The 17,504-nt window shown below is 37.5% G+C and overlaps 1 protein-coding gene across 6 annotated transcripts; it reads right to left on the bottom strand.

Moving 5' to 3' along the window:
- Window positions 1-616: 616 nt before the first annotated feature.
- On the bottom strand, window positions 617-16,066 carry LOC134867293 (muscleblind-like protein 2a). Of its 6 annotated transcripts, XM_063887743.1 has the most exons (10): window positions 14,297-14,496; window positions 12,229-12,920; window positions 9,474-9,638; window positions 8,665-8,886; window positions 8,289-8,546; window positions 6,813-6,866; window positions 6,316-6,466; window positions 6,025-6,060; window positions 5,242-5,336; window positions 617-4,398 (listed from the first exon to the last, which is right to left on the bottom strand). In XM_063887743.1, the coding sequence occupies exons 2-10, from the start codon at window positions 12,400-12,402 to the stop codon at window positions 4,384-4,386; spliced, it is 1,170 nt and encodes a 389-aa protein (XP_063743813.1). In that variant the 5' UTR covers window positions 12,403-12,920; window positions 14,297-14,496; the 3' UTR covers window positions 617-4,383. The 6 variants fall into 6 exon arrangements, with proteins under 6 accessions (XP_063743813.1, XP_063743812.1, XP_063743814.1 ...); XM_063887742.1 differs by lacking the exons at window positions 5,242-5,336; window positions 14,297-14,496 and adding an exon at window positions 15,813-16,066; XM_063887744.1 differs by lacking the exon at window positions 5,242-5,336 and having other exon boundaries at window positions 8,665-8,865.
- Between the last annotated feature and the right edge of the window lie 1,438 nt (window positions 16,067-17,504).

Consider the following 17,504-nt stretch of genomic DNA (forward strand, 5'->3'; position numbering starts at 1 on the left):
TGAGGATGTGTATCCAGGAAAATGCACCGGATGCTGTTGCCATGGTAACGTTGCTGCTGCTGTTCAAATGTGAGATTGTTGAATAAAAAGTCTGCCCAAAAAAATCGGATCATTTAAGTATTTCTATCTATACCAGTGCATGCTGCTATCAGCTGTGTGTCCATTCATTAAATTATCACCTGTATTTTGGTCTCATTTAATTTTATGCATCATATATTATTAAACACATTTATAAATCGCATTTCTGATTCCCTAATTGATATGTTATAGTAGTAATGTATTTGATTTCATGAAACGTTACTTTATTGCCTTTCTGTGCCTATGTTCACTGAAATAATTCGGTTTTAAATGTGCTATATAAATAAAGTTGCCTTGACTAAATTCATCCCAGGAGTCATTTTAAAAAAGTATTCATTAATAATAATAATTCCGGACATTCTACCTGAAACCCACCTAAATAAATGATTTTTAAAAATGCAGTCATATAGATTAATATGATATATTTGTATGCCTTTATTGGTTTTTCTGCTACTATTTAATAAATTATTTTTCTACCGACCCAAACAATGGGAAAAAAATAAGAGCAAAATCAAAGAATAGAGCTCACAGCACGGCATTAACTTGACATGTATTTATTTGCAATATTAGATTTAACACAATTTTGAATTTACAGGAAAAAAACTATCCACATGAAATGTTTACTTAAGCACAAATAAAATAACTTTAACACATTATAAAAAAAGAGGGACAGTTTATATTCAGGCCAGGATTTAATCAAATGGTACATGTGTTTTGTTACTGTGGGATATCAGTTAACAAGCATTTAAGCCAGGTCTATCGGGATAATGTTTGGGTTGATTTTACATACTGTCATTTTAGCCTCAAACTCAAAACTTGTGTAGCAATCATTTCAAAGGAAAGTTCAGTGAAATGCACTTTATTTATTAGATAAAATGAAATTCATGACTGAACAAATACAAATTTATGAATAGATTAAAGATAAGGCAAAGTTGACAAAAAGCATGTCCTCTCAGTTTGATGGTTGAGAAAGTGCTTGAGTCGGTCAGACTAAACATTCTTACTGTCAACATCTTTTGACTGGCTGATCCAAATCTAATACAACCTCCATGTGCATGACATTCAAGCTTTTTGCCAAAAGGTGAAACAAACATTCGGTTATATGCCTTTTTATTTGCATGTAAAATAAATAAGGGGGGAAATGTCATATATCTAATAACAACAACCTAAACTGTAAAAGCAACTATATCATGAAAATAAATGTAATGTTCAAACAGTTGCTGAACCATCAACTCCTGACCTTCTGACTGCAGATTCTTTAAGGGTGGATTATACGTTTGCTGCAAGATGTTGACATGCAGTGGAAACCATATAAAACACAGAAAAATCACATTTCAAAATATATTCTCATGCACTGGATCACTTACAGTGTTTCACAATGGCATAATAAAATCAAATCTCTGACAGTACAACCTAACGTGTTATTGTGAGGGGGAAAAACAATGTCAGCCCCTACAAAAAAACAGGTTTTAAATCACTGCAACTTCAGATTGCCTCAGCAACACATCAAAACAATTAAATGACAAACTACTGTTACCCTATTATGAAAGTTACTTTCCATAAAATGTGGCCTGTACAATGCACTTTTGTACATAAAAAGCAATTCTATGGCCTTGCTCATACAAAGGTTGTCCCTCACAGGTGACAAGGCAGTGACAGGGATGTAATGTTTTAAGCATCTCTTTGCTCCAACATTTGATCCCTGGACACAAGACGGCTTATCATAGGCTAATACAACAGAGCGAGGCCCTTTAAGGAACCTCCAGCAGAGCTAAATTCAGTTTAATAAATTACATTCGTCATAAAATAGAAGAGAATACATTTTAAAAGTGTTCTTTCCTAAAGTTAAACTAGTAAAATATGCAAGTATGCTTCTTATATTCCGACCAATAATGTGTAAAACCTTTTGCAATGAATGAAAACATTGTGAACAAATGAAACATCTCTTGGTGGATTGTCTGAGTTAATCACATATGGGTGTACATATACTCTTCATAAAAAAAAACCTCATCAGTCACTTAAAAAGACATCGGTAACATTTAAGGAAAGGTGGATGTTTGCACAAGCTGTTTCCAAAACTGCAAACTAAAATGAATATTAAACATGTTTAAGATAACGTAACATGAGTGAAAATGGTTTTTTTTAAACATCTGTTTAGTTTTCCACTTAACCCGACACAATAGCCACTCTGTCTGCTGTCAGTTTCAAACAAAGATGGGTAATTGCATAATGTGGTATCAACCATACACAACTGAACTCACCACACTTCTAACTCCTTAAATCCTACTTGACTACGTAAAGTATTTTACTGCATGAAACTAAATAGGAAACATTGTCATATACTTATCTTAAAAGTGAAAAAAATGAACTTAAGCAGGATATCAACTCTTATACATGGTACACACATACACATTTGAGCATCAGTGAAAGTTAATTGAAAGAATTACTTAAACTATAATTGAAATACTAATGTACTGCAACCTGTCAGGGTGACATAGCATTGCAAAACATTGCTTTCAGAATGTGACTTAAGGAGAGCAGAATAAATCTAGTGATTTTTTTTCACACAAAGCCTTTTAAATATGCACGGATATCCTCATCTGCACAATTATCAGGCACTTGTAACATTCAAATAATACAGTACTGACAACTGACTGTAACATTAAGACTAACATTTTACACATTACTCAACTCATCCCTTACAGGATTATAGGAGCTTTAGTTTGAATATGAGCTGCAGTAATTCGTACACCCTTTTCGCGAGTTGACTTCGATGGCTGTGGAGCCTCTTCTTAAAAACACAGCTCGCTTTATGTTCAGGTTGAGCCGGAGCCAGTTTCACAAAGACATTTTATACTGATCTTGAATTTTAGGCCAGTCAAAATGTAATAAGACCACACAAAAACAGGCTCAATTTAAAGAAGAAGAAGACGACGACATACTTTATTAATCCCTTACAGAAACACTGTTCAGCAGGTGTCACCAGGCTGAAAATGTTAGCCACACTACCACCAGGCTAGAATTAAAGTCATTCTATGGTAGCATTTGGGGACACCTGCTGAACAGTGTTTCTATTGTTACAATCAGCAACACCTGCTGACCATTGTTTCCATGGCAACAGTCGGTGAAGCCTGCTGCCTGCTGACTAGTGGCACCACACTTAAAAAAAGGGGAGTAATCAGTGAACTAATAAATCCAAGAATTTTCTGCTGAGCTGATTGATAGTCCTACCTTATCCATTTAGACGTCTGAAATCTGGATATTAGTTTGACCTAAGCCTAGTCAAAATCTATCTTTGTGAAACTGTCTGCAACAAGTCATCCATCACCGTAAGCGATAATCCCCAAAGTTATTTTTTAATAATGAAGCGGGGAACATTTTAATGTTTGAATAATGTTTACTTGAATGCAATAAAGTATTTGCGATAAATGGATTATACTAGTTTTTTCTCTCGGCAAACGTACTGTATATGCAATGCAAAGGCACACCAGGAGGTGGAGCACTGTTCCTGTTCTGGGATGAGGGGGTAAGATATTAGATGGACTACCCTCAGAACATTGTAAAGGAAACTTCAGTCATTTTTACAACTTGGAGTTTAAAGTTGAAATAAGTGCTTTTTCTAGTTTGTTTGAAATATTTAAAGCTTGCACTAGGTAAACAATCATTGTGAAAAACCTTTGAGTTAACAACACATTCAAGAACGGAAAAATAAATTGTTTCTCAATATCTTGAGGATACAATTTGAACAATCACCAATAAAGGACCCCTTTACACCTGGTCTTAACATTTCTCTATTCAGATTAGATCTGTCATGCTCATCTCTTGTATTATTTACAGAAGTATAAACTGTCAGTGAACAACATCTGTTAATGTTTAGGTGTTGCTGTATCTGCACTACCTGTTTCTTGGTCTGATTGGTTTAGTGCATGAAATTTGTATTCATGAGCATCATATATGTAGACACATTGCATTACAGCTGATTAAGAGGCTAAATGCACCCATGACCTTGTCAGAAATGCTTTAGGAATTAGAAACAAGTATATTATGCAAATTAGTGAGGATGCATGTTGATGCAGGTGCAAAGGTGCGTGCATACAATAATCTTCTGTGACACTTATCTAACATTGTATAATCCTACTAATGTAATGTATTGTTAGAGATCAAAGCAATGGCAACAGCCTTCTCCTCAGCGATGTTATCTGCATGCAGTTTGTTGTACGTTGTGTGTGGTGTTGACAGAATATTTACAGAGCTGTTTGGCGTCTTTATCAGCAGCAACACGGCACTGACTTCTGTTTCTGGTGGTTACTTGAGGATGATCTGTTTCAGGGCAAAACACAGTCACTTAGTGGCAAATACAAAAATGGTGGGTCTTTATAAATTAATCAACCACCTTAACCCGTTTCCCTTGTGATAGTGATTGTTATTCTTGATATATCCTTATTTTATGTCTTGAATATACACTGCACCATTTTTACTATTATGGCCATTTCGTAACATTTAAATATTATATATTATTTAACACATTTTTCCAAAAAACTTCACTGCCCTACGATTTAAAGTTTTAAGTAACACTCAGCTGCACAACATGCATCTATTTATATTTGGTGCATACGACACTCAACATACATGTATGAAACACATACAAAGGAAGACAATCAATGAAGATTTAGTTTTTGAGGAGCAGCTGACCCTAACCCAGCCATCGAACATTATATCTTAGTCGGGTCAGAGGGAAGTACCAAAACATACATAAAAGAAATCCAACCCCTACTCAAGTCAGTATCTTTTCCCAGTTGATAATAATAACATGAATGAAGTATTAGCTAAAGAATACAACCAGTATGACAAGAATTAAAGCTACTATTGTGCATTAAGATAAACAGTGACATGGAACAAAGCAACACAAAAAACATGCTCTAAAGAATAAATGCAACACCACTACTTGCAGATGGGAGACTCTAAATAAGTAATGTCTGTCGTCATGGAAAAAGGTGGGATGTGGACCAGTTCAACTGAAGGTCTACAGGTAGATGAAGCTTAATGGCAGGCAATGCAAGCAGGGCAATGCTATGCTGATGAAGCAACTCCCCTGATTTAAAGATGAAGCACTTATTCTGAGCTGAAGGATTTATGACAGAAAGCTTTAAAAAAGGAGCAAACCTGATTGGCTGGTGCTGTTGCTGCGTAGGCGACACTTGTGGCGGGAGTAGTTGCTGCAGAGACAGTAGCAGGCGTAGCGCTGTACATCATGGGGACTTTTTCAGGAAGGGAACCATGAAAGCAATGAAAAGGGAGGTGGAGCATTATGGTAACCATAGCAATGTATCTCTCTCTCTTGCCAGGCAAATACAATATGATATTAGCAGCAAGCCATCATTGGGTTAGACCAGCAGATGGCATGTGATCACACAGCAAAGCGAGACGGCAGGGGAGAACATAAAAGGAGAACTGATAAGAGATACAATTAGGAAATCTGTCCATAATTTGACATCCCAAAAGACGAGCAAGTGTTTTTTATAAAACATAAAAGGAGATTTGAAGATGTCAAACGTTTAAGAATATAAAAACATTAAAGTGATTCTTAGGGATCAAATTTCCTAATCTGTGGTGCTTTGTAATTCCACAAGCAGAATCCTCAAAATGCTTTCATTTGTATATTACCTTTGACTACTTTAAGAAAGGATTATTGATATATAACAGTAAGTATTTATATCACAAGACTTAATTATCAAAAACAAACAAATATGCAACACAAATACTTTTAGGAAAACAATCACAACATCTGCCTGTCCCATCGTTCAAGGACTGGTTCTACTGTTGATTCTGATTTAGAGTTTTGCTTTCCAATTTGGAAAAACTACAAAGCTAGATAAATAAAAAGCTTCACTTGTGCTCTCCATTGATAATAGGACATTGTTTATAAATCATGAGTCAAGGACCTACCCATGTTGTTACCCGGAGCCATGCAGAAGACCGAACCTGTGTGATTATCAAATGGAGAGAGGGACAGTATTTTAGTGTGACTCTGACATGAGCCCACATCACAACGTTAAAGTAAGAATACACAAATAACATAATGTTCAGTCAGTAAAAATGAACAGATATGCAGATTCATTTAGTAAAGTACTACATGTTAGTTTTGACAATAAACGAGATCATTTCCCAAGACAATATCATTAAGAAGTGTATTTGATTCCTGTTTAGCTTTGAATCCACATCGTGTGTAAAACTCACCTGTGGGATAAAATGCGGCAGTCTGCTGCTGCAGCTGTGAGTTGGCCAGAGCTTGTTGGTAGTGCAAAAAACTGGGGCTGAGGAGAGAGCTGGCCCAGCTGCTCTTCTCAAAAGCTTGTCTCTTTGGTAGGGGTACGCTGTAGGGAAAGCCCTGAAAGAGAACGAGAGGAAACATGACATACCAAACCTTTGTGTCCTCTCTATTCAGCTTTGTTTTAAACACTCATTATTTAGAATTAATTTATAAAAGATATGGAAAAATGGCAAACATGACTACACAATAAAGGTTATCACAAAGTGGAAAAATCAAGCATGTTTTAGGATAAGAATATGAATGGAATAACAAAAAATATTTCAAATTAAACACTTAAAGCTACTGATGATGACTGTGTACACAGACTACATGAGACTGGAAGAAGCTTTAAAACACAATGACAGAAATTAAAAGTTATCACAGTACAATTAATAGCTACAACCAAAGCAAAAGGTGAAAATACCAGGTCTACAGTTGCCTCGAGGGATCGCTTCATTGCTTTGGCAGTCGACTGAGTCTTTTAATAGCAGGCAGCGAGCACATGATGGCAGTGGGCCAATGGGATTCAAGCGTTTAACAAACAGGTAACAGCAAGCAGAGGTGCGTCATGGGGGACAGCATTGTGGATAGGTGAGAAGGGGAAAACAAAAACAAAATAATCTGAATGTAGTTTACCACATAAAACACAATATGCATGCACAGTGACCAAAATAACTGATTAACAGACACAGTAACTAAAGACTCCACCATTAGTAGGTCAGCATGTACAGTTAATCAATAGCTTTGGCAACACAGATTTATAATTATAGGGCACAATCTTTTATCTGCAGTATTTAGCTTGTCATTTGTTATTGTATTTAAAACACTACCTCCACCGTGATGCAGTGCAATTATGCACACTATATCATTTCAAAATACCATATAATGTACATGGATTTTACTGCTTCCAGGAACGGATAACATCAAGCACTGAACATTTTACTGTTAACTGAAAAATGACTTGGTTTTATGACAGATAGCCAAAGGCAGCATCACAAATACAAAGCTGAAGTCACCGTGTACGTGATGTCATAAAACACAGAATGTGGAGCGCCATCTACCAATACTTGGGTAAAATTCATGCCACAAATATATTATGCATATTGACAGTAAAAATACATAAAAGATGATGTTAATGAAAAGTGATGGAGGCCAAGGAAACACACTTTTACTGTCATATGTAAGTAAGACACCTTACAATGCATTACGTTTAAAAATAACTATCCGTAGTAGGTTGTTGGTTTTATCTACAGTACAAGAATTGTAGATAGCAATCGTAGTTGCTATGTAGCACCAGTTTATGGAGTGTTTGGTGCACAAATATAATGTAAATATTTTTGATTTGGCCTGTTTAGAAGACACAAGCCTTGTAGGGTCATCAGAAAGCAGAGCTCCTTAATTACAACTCAAAGTGAAAGATTGGAAGCTGCTATTACTCTCAATTTGATTGACAGGCCTTTTATTAAAAGCACTAACCCTTGACAGCAGCTGAATTTAATCTAATCTAATCTCATCCTTCCTTTTAATGTTTTCTGAATGTCTGTTTTCATCCGTGGTGTTTGTAAACACGGGATTAAGGCACGTGTTTTTAATTATCAGAGGAGAAACGAAGTTCAGAATTAATATTGATGATTAAGATCCTTCCTTTTCATTGCATTTCATTTAAATGTTTAATTACGAAAGATTTAAAAGTTGGACACCCGTAAAACTTTAAAGACCCTATATTATGCCGTTACATTAAATGGGCCCTTCCTATATTATAAAGGCATATACAGTAGTGCTCCACACTCGGTGATATCATGGCAAACAAAAGGACCCCCTCAAACACCACATTATTGGCAGGGTAATGTGTTTTTGGTGTAAAACATGTTGTTTAGTAGTCAGGAGGAGAAGGTCTTACCATGGCTGCGGCGGCGGCGGCCTGGGCTGCCACGGCTGTGTGATTGACTTGCTGTTGACCCGATTTGATTTTTGCCTGCAAGTGTGCAGGCGGGTGAAAATACTTGCACTTCTCCCTGGAGCAGCGGCTCTTGATGTAGTCCATGCAAACAGTGACAGTGTTATCTGTGGTGTCAATCATGGGGCTGTCACTGGGGTGAGCAAAGCGGCAATCTGTCTCCCCTCTTGCACAGTTTCCCCGCTGAAACTCGCGGCACACCTGAGAGGAGACATTATAAAGACGGGGACACGGGTTCAGCATGTAGTTGGATTATGTCAACCACCAAGCTATTACTTTATTTTTTCATGTTCGATCACTCCTCGTGGTGCATGAATACCTCGAGTTTGTCTGTACGCTGCAGCTTCTGTGAGGGAGAAGAAGAGGATGAAGAAGAAGAGGAGCTCTGGACCGTGACAGGTGGGCTTCCAGAAACAAGGACCTGGTTGCTGGAGAGGTTGTCTGTCGAGATGAGGCTCATTCCATGGCTCAGCGGTGTCATGTATGAACCGTAACCAAGACCAGTGTTGGTGCCCAGTCCCTGTGTAAATTGAAATGTTGGCTATAAGAAAAAATGTCACATATTACAAGTGAGACAAGCACTGGGGATTCACCGAACCGGCTTTTTCAGTCAACACGAAAACACCTGGGCTTTGGGGAGTGGTCAATACCGAGTACTGATCTGATATCAGTGATTAATAAAAAGCTGTACGCCTCGCTGTGAGAAAGTGACTGGAATCATTCTTTATGTGTAAGGCAACAGCAGGCTTGACTTAAAGCCCTTGAATTTCTAACTTTGGAAAACAAAATGTATAAATAATCTATATATCAATAAATAAATCAATAAATAAGTCAATAAATAAATCAATAAATAAATATACATTTGCTGAATTGTTAAAAGCAAGCACAAACTACTTCGAAACTGCTGACATGTTTGTTATTAGCTCCCTCAGTCATGTGGTCTGCTGCTGACGCATGACTCAACATGTGCACATTTAATCAGCTGTAAACAGAGAGTTGAATAGGAATAGACCCCATAGTCACCAGGTCAGCTATTTGACGACCAGACAACAGTATCATTTAGGTGCATTTCCAACAAGCACAATAACACATTTAGAAGTTCCTTTATAGTGTGGATGTGGCCCTTACCACAGGCTGCAGGCTAGGTCCTGGGATCATGAGCTGCATCTGTTGGGCAAGCACGGCTGCTGCGGTCTTCTGCTGGATGAGGTTGTTGCGCCCATTAATCTCTAACTGGGTTTTTAAGTGTGAAGGTGGATGAAGATACTTGCAGTTTTCTCTTGAGCATCGACCCTGTATTCAGAGAAAAAAGAAAAGGCACACTCAAGATTGCAGTCCAGTGATCTTTGTATTCCTCCAAATAACATCTTTGTTTGCAATCTTGAGATATTACAGGAGTTCTTTGAAACAGTGGCTTTCATATTTGTTTTGAAATGAAATGCAGAACATCCCCTTCCGCTTTTATAGTTCTACACAACTGTATCTCTCACCCTGCTACATGTAGGGAACACATGGGCATTGAAGCTTTCGACGTAGATGATGCACCGCAGAATCGTTCAATATGAATGCAACAGAGAGAAATGGAAGGACCTATGGTAGGTCATATAGAAACTAATACGAGAGACTGGCCACATAACACACAACATGGTGATTTGTTTTAAATTTCAACAGTCTGATGACTAACTATTAAACTCATACATGAACCTGCCAGCACAATTTCTGTCAATCAGGAAGTTCTAGCCCAATGAGAGGTTAGCTTCCTCTGCCCTTCATATTCAAATGAAGATATCTCATTTTACATCATTTGCATTTCTCCTAAGGGATTTTATTTTCATTATTGTGAATGAATTTCCGTGTAGGATTAACTGTCATCAATGCTTCATTAGTCTGGGTAAAGCTCTGAGAAAATACACGGCCAATAGAGCTGTTCAACCCCCCTTCTGATGTTGAAATGTTTAACTAGTTTGAAACATTTGCACAGCTTTAAAGTTTGCAGTTGCTTAACAGAAGGAAATGAAAGTAAGCCTCGTGAAATGCATTTCCCTAAAAGTGAATGCGCCACAGCTATGGAGGGCTTCTTTAAACTGAGGTCAAAGAAGAGGGAGCTGTAGCACATGTAGTTATGTAGCTAAAGTGGCACTGAATATAATGAACTGGTATTGTCACTTCTCTGCTGTCTCAGGGGAATCCTCTTACATATAACAGTCCTGAGTGAGTTAAGTCACTGAAAACAGAGGAAGTCTGTGAATCAACCAGCCTCTCCGCCGCTTTAACAGGAGTCATGAGATCCCAGTTAGCAAAGGGTGTGCTCATTCTTCTGTATACCAAAGTTAACTCTGTTGGGAGTAATTGATTAATGGGTAGAGGACGTGGACATCAATTGTTTTGACCTGAAATCAACTAATCACGTGTCAATAAAATACCACTGGTGGAAAAGACAAAACAGCTACAAAGGCGCAAAAACATATACGTTTGGGAAGCAGAACCTGGCATTTAGCTCTATTTGATCTTTTTTATAAACAAAGGCTGAATATGAATTAATCCCGAGTTAGTACCAGTTAACATTTCACCAGCAGCCTTACTGTAAGAGACATTTGACGACTCCTTGGACAAAAGCCTATTCATGAGGAAGAGCTGTGACATCATCACATGACAACTGTTGGTTGACCTCTTATTTTTTTACCTCGCAACAGACTGTAATTCTAGGTTGTATTTCTAAAATGAGATAGTGCAGGATGATATAGCTATTTGAATTCACACACACTTCATCCTAATAGTGTTTCCATTATGTAGAATTGCTCTGTTGTTTACGGTTTAAGTATAAACATACGCCAAAATCAAGCACAATTGAATCTGGGCGTGAAAATGTATCTTTTATTAAAAATATGTACATCTAAATACTTTTCACAGAAAGTGATGCAAGGCAAAATCAATAATGTTGTTGGATAAAGGAATAGGGTAGCTACTTTGTGTTAAGCCTTAGGTCCAGGCCCTTGACCACTGGTGCACAGAGAAGGCCTTCGGTAAGGAGATAAGACGATGACTCACCATAAGTATAATCCGGAGGGTAGAGCTGTATTGTGTGGTGATAGTAAATGTGTGAGAGTGGATTAAGGCAGCATTGGTCTCATACAGGGCAACTGAGCAAACAGGAGGCTGTAATCCAGCTGGCTGCCAGAAATATGTTTTATAGTCGACATTAGATAAGTGATGAGACAGGCATCTGACATGTTACCCTATTTTTGGGAGGCGTCATATGACATATGATTTCACAAACACTGGTGCATGATTGAGAGGACAGTTTTGCTCCGCAGTTTGACATATTATTTCTGAATGGAAAGGATGTTATAGCAACCTAACATAGGGGGCGCATTCAGAGTTCACTATGAGGTGGGGTCAAAACGTTCAACTGACAGTAGCAGTTAAGGATCTTTCCCCCACCTCTATTTACAACATTTACAGGGGGGGAGGAAAACAGTCTTGTTTTTGTCCCATACTATGTAATGAGTGTTTGACCACTGCTGTGTAGGCAACAATTAGTGATATCAGCCCTTTTAGTTATTGTATTACTGGTTTAATACAATAACTAGGTAGGAATGCAGGTTTAACTGTGTTTGATGGGACATGCTAGATGAAACCTGCAAGAGCACTTTGAGTATTTACTTTTTTTTATCTATCTATTCAAGAAGAGCACATTTATTTTGCATTATTTCTGATTTGGTGTAATACACTGGAGAAACCATTCACTTAGGACAAGGTAACAACTCAATAAAATGTTCATTTCATGCAGTATGATTCCTGTATAAAAGGACAAATGTTCTTAACATTCAGTAAAGTACCAACAAGGTTTCACAGATAATACCATGTGGATGGAATTTCTTACCTTCAGCGAGTCAAAGCAGGCAACAACTCTCCCATTGTCAACTTGGCAGCTCTTCGGTGGATGAGCAAATTTGCATTCCTCATCACTACGTGAACAGTTTCCTCGCTGGAACTGGCGACAGACTTCCAGAGTTAACCATTTTGTGTCTCTGACTGAAGATAGGTTTAACGCCATGTCCGAAGGTTATAATCATAAAGTTTGAAGTTTAAAAAAAGGCAATCAATCGATTTTCTTGTGTCTCATACAGCAAAAGCTGTGGGTTGGCTCTTTGTGCAAAGTCCACTTTTAAAACAACCTTGAGAGCCTTCCATCAGCTGGAGCAGAAAGATGGGATGGTTGTTCAATCACTGAGAAATCTCCCATCAAAAAGAAATACTGCACTTGTGTTTTATTTTTATTTGTTAAAGACACGTTCAAGTGTATATTCCACAAAAGATGGTGCCCAGAAATATCAGACAAGTGAGGGAATTTTAATGCAGACCTCACTTTAGTCATACATTCTCAGGTCATTATTTTCTATTCTCTTATGGCTCTATTTTAGCCTTTTTAGGTGATGAAGTTGTGCAAAGAGGAGGCGAAGTGCTTGTAGCTGAGGTATCCTGCGTGTCTTGTCTTAAAGAAAGCATAGGTCGGCAATGTACACAACCACCTTCAGCTCGGGGATATCTTCTCAAAGGCACGGTGTTAGTGATCTGAAAGACAAAAAATCAACAAGACTTGAATAGTTTCCAAAAAACAACACTATAATAAGGTTGCTATTACTCTACTGTTGGCACATTTAGAGCTACCAGAAATTATTTTTATACACAAAGGGCATTTCATGTGATTTCTTCTATTCACTGGAGACCGTTTATTCTCTAGAGTCATTTGTTCGTTAGCAGAAAATGGATTAGGTCAAACAATAACAAATGTTATAGTTTGTAATTAGTCAGGTTATATTTTTAATCAGCAAGTCAGATTCCCTAGAGACTAATCATTTAAGCAGTTTTTCCAAACAGAAACCCTACTCATTCTCTGGTACTAGCTTCTCCAATGTGAGCCTTTGCTAGCTCTTTTCACCATTATATCATTCTTAAAAAATGGGAAAAAAATATGTTGATAAGTTGATCTCTCTTAGCCATTCTGTTTTTGTTATTTTTGCCCTGTGCAAAGATTTAGATATTTGTCAAGCCTAGTATTGCTAGTACTACCTTGTTAGCAGATAATTCAGATCCTCATCATTTAAAATGGCATCTAAACTTAAAACATATTGTGAATGATGGTTGTTGTACGGGCTATATTATGTCTGCACAACCACAATTGATTTCTCCCAGTCATGCCTCTTAAATAGGAACAATGTTAACCGTGTTACAAACAGAGCCACAGTTGTTGTGCTAGTCTGGGCTGAGTAGCCGGATGGTGTCATGGTAATCAATCAATCAATCAATCTCACAATATGAACATTTACAAAGCTCCAATCCATCCAACCACAGGATGGGTGTTATCCCTGGATTGTAACACATGTTGTTAATCAGTATCCACCAAAAAAGAAACTATTACAACTAGATTTCATCTTGAATCACACATATTCTGCACTTCCTCTCTGCTCACGATAACCTTTTTTTCCATGACATAGTTACTCTTTATTTGCTGATTCTGTAGGATGACACAAGCACTTGGTGCCAAATTGCTACCGTCAGATATGCTGACTGTGAGCACAGCAAGCACATACAGAAAACAAGGAGAGCAAGACAAAGCTTAAACACACATCATGTTGGGGGCGAAACACTGAACGGTATATTCAGACCAGCACACTAACTGGTAAAACACACAGGAAGTTGCTGAGGAGGCAGAAAAGGTGGCTAACTCGTGAACAGAATACAAGAGTTGAGAGGTTTCTCTATTGAGAGCAAGTAACATGGCTTACACATGTACAAAGACATAAAAGGCACAGATCAGAAAAACCTCTGCTGTTATTAACCCAGATCTTCTGCTGTAACAGCCACACAGCTTTACTGCATGCTATCGCACAGCATACTGCAGCAAATTCCTTTGGGCGCAAGTCAGGAAACAGAGCAAGAAAACCTACCTCTCTCACTTCATGTAGCCCTAAAGAACTTCTGTCCACATCCGAGAGTCTAGGTTAGACATGGAACTTTCCAGCATCAGACTTGTCAAAAAAATACCCAAATAACAGCTTTTAACCCCCTCTCTGTCTCACGGATTCAGTGACCAAAGATTTTCTCTCCACAACAGTAAAAACAGATTGCCTTTCCAACTCTGGCTGAAACATTTCCAGCCACCCCCCCTTCCTGCCTTGGTGCCTGCCCCCAGGAAGACCCTCCCAGTCTGAAACTAGCCAATAGAAAAGCAGGAGCTGATGCACTGTTTGTGCACAGCTTGGAGCAAGACACTGCTGGCAGTGGAGTCTTTATCTATGAATACAATTTGGTTATTTAACAGGAATTAAATTCATCATGTGTAATATAGAAATGACAAATGATCTACCAACACCCAGTGAACAGATTTTGTAGTGTGGTAATGTATTTTCCACTGTTTGTTATTCAAAAGGCGTAACTTTAGGCTGTAATCTAAAATTACATTTTGGGTTAATGTAATGAATCATGCAAAGCAGAGTAGAAAATTAATTTGCACTGCTGTGGGCTGGGAGGAACATAATGTTGTTTATTTTGTTTATGCTAGTGGAAAAGAAAATTACAGTAAACTTCATCTTTAATCTAAAATACCCACCATACAAAATACTGTATGGATTAGTTTCATAATACACCTTTGGGTAGCACGTTCATGTCCAAAAATCCTCCAACCCCAACTAATAATTATGCAATAATTCCAGATTTTACACCTAGATTTTGCTTGTGCATATATTACCCATTCACCCTCCATACATAATGAATTCTTACACTGTATGTGACTCACTGAATTGTGGATTGTATGTGAAATTAACCGTCACAAATGACCACAAAGTTGTCTGACTATAAAAGAGATTGTTGTTGCAATAAAATACAGTAAATTAGTGCCATGACAGTAATCTGAACTGCTAGAGAGAATGAGTTAAAACAACTATGCCTCTTCTCTAGTTGTCTAAGTACTGATAATTAAAATAAATGAAGTATTTTTCAACATTTTTGTTTGGTTGAGGTTAACCTTATTTGGTGAACGAATTGCATTAAATGTGATGATAAAAAACAGTAGCTTATTGTTTATTTAAGTGTATCTGTCACACATTTCCTGGAGTGAGAAAGAGAAGATGTACACACATAATTTAGCCATGTTAAACATTTTAAGCTATGTATATATTTTGACAAAGAACAGAAAAAAAGCACTGACCTAGCATTACGTATTTAAACATTAGCATTACCCTTACCTGTCACTATCGTGTTATCTGCACAGTTTGGTATTTCGAAGATAGCTTGGGCTCTGATTTGCATTCTCATCCTCGGCTACTTTAGCTAGCTTGTCGCAAATACTTAGTTACAGTAACGTTAGCAAGCGAAATACATTGCTGTCATGGGGCTAACATTGAACATTGACGGGTTATTAGCTTACATTAGCTACACTGTTAGCTAAGAAGCACACCTGCTTACCTCATCATCATCATCACGGATGAACCGCTTCCCAGAGGAAACAGCTATCACGCACCAGCTAGGACAGACGACGAACTAACGAAAACACGATGTCAAGTGCTCCCGAAATGTCTGCTCAACAACCAGTTTAACTCTTGCTCTGTTTGCAGAAATATATCTTGTTACTTCGATTCGTTATTACTTTACTGTAGCACTGCACAGATTTAAGCAACAAGCTTTTGACAGCTTACTGTACGACCGTCAGTTTAATGTGATGACGAGGTTTCCCGGGGTGAGCTGATATGCCTAGGGGCGATAAATATTTAAGTATACAACGGTACAAATATTAAGACATGCAAAAATATGTTATATCGCAATTTGATTTGCTTTAAGTTGAGTTTAACGTAAGTATCTTTCGGCAAATGAGACCATTCTATAACTTACATTTTCTATCATTCCCCCTACGACTGCAAAGTGGTACGATCCACACGAATGCCAGTAGGCTAAAAGGGCAAGGGTTTGCTTGTTACCAAGGGAACAGCAATAAAACCATGTGAGTATTTCTGGATTAGTTTATTAAAAACACGATTCCACTTACACATATAAACATCTAATATGAAACTATATTGATATGAATTTTACAGACATAGTGGCAAAATTCTGCTCAATTATTTGCATTAATTAGTATTCAAATACCCCATGTATCATAATGAGTCGTGTTTTCAATTGCATTTTGTAAGAACTGATCATAATGAAAGGCTTTTTATGAGTTAAAAGGAGAATATATCATAATGAAAGCAAAGCAGTAGCTTAGTCATATAGGTCTGCTCAAGGTCATATAAGATGGATGCTAACCCGGATAAGATCAGTCAGGAGTGTGAAAGGGAGGGAGGCAGAGAAGAGAGGAAGATTTTGCTATGATGTTTAAAAACATATTCTGCAATGATTTGAAAGGCAACCTTTTTTTCACTGCTGCTTTCATAAGAACATTCTGTCTTTTCTGGTTTCTACAACACTTTACAAAGTAGGCCATTTTTTTATTGATTCTTTTTTCAGATTGGTAGGACTACTCGAAAATTGTTTTAGGGAACATCCTATTTTCAAGTACATTTAAAAATAACCATAGACTTTATGTCTGAAAGCATCAGAACATAGAAAAAGATCATTAGCCTTTAATGTAATACATTCCTGGTACACTGATGGGATTAGCCACCTTAATGGCATCCATCAATTCCTGTGTGCTGGGGATAATGCAGGAGCACCTCTGCCATGCAATTTAACACAGAACACATTTCTAAAAATCAAAAGTCAATGCTTTCATTGGTATGTACATGTTTGATCAGGACAAAAGAACATTTATAATATTAATGTAGCAATTAAAATGTTTTACATTTGTTTGTTGTCCTAGAGTAGCCTTTATTCAAAACAGTGCTTTATTGTTTTTTTAATTTCAGAAATAAAACAAACCATCATTGCAGATGTAATATGTCACTCAAAGTTATTTAGTCACCATGACACACACACACACACACACACACACACACACACACACACACACACACACACACACACACACACACACACACACACACACACACACACACACACACACACACACACACACACACACACACACACACACACACCTTTTGTGGTTCTCTTCTTGTTGTTATTTTGCTTTTAGAAGCAACAGATTAGGTTTATCTGATCTGT

This window comes from Eleginops maclovinus, chromosome 7 (assembly GCF_036324505.1).
Source record: "Eleginops maclovinus isolate JMC-PN-2008 ecotype Puerto Natales chromosome 7, JC_Emac_rtc_rv5, whole genome shotgun sequence".
In the NCBI taxonomy this organism is placed as follows: domain Eukaryota; kingdom Metazoa; phylum Chordata; class Actinopteri; order Perciformes; family Eleginopidae; genus Eleginops; species Eleginops maclovinus.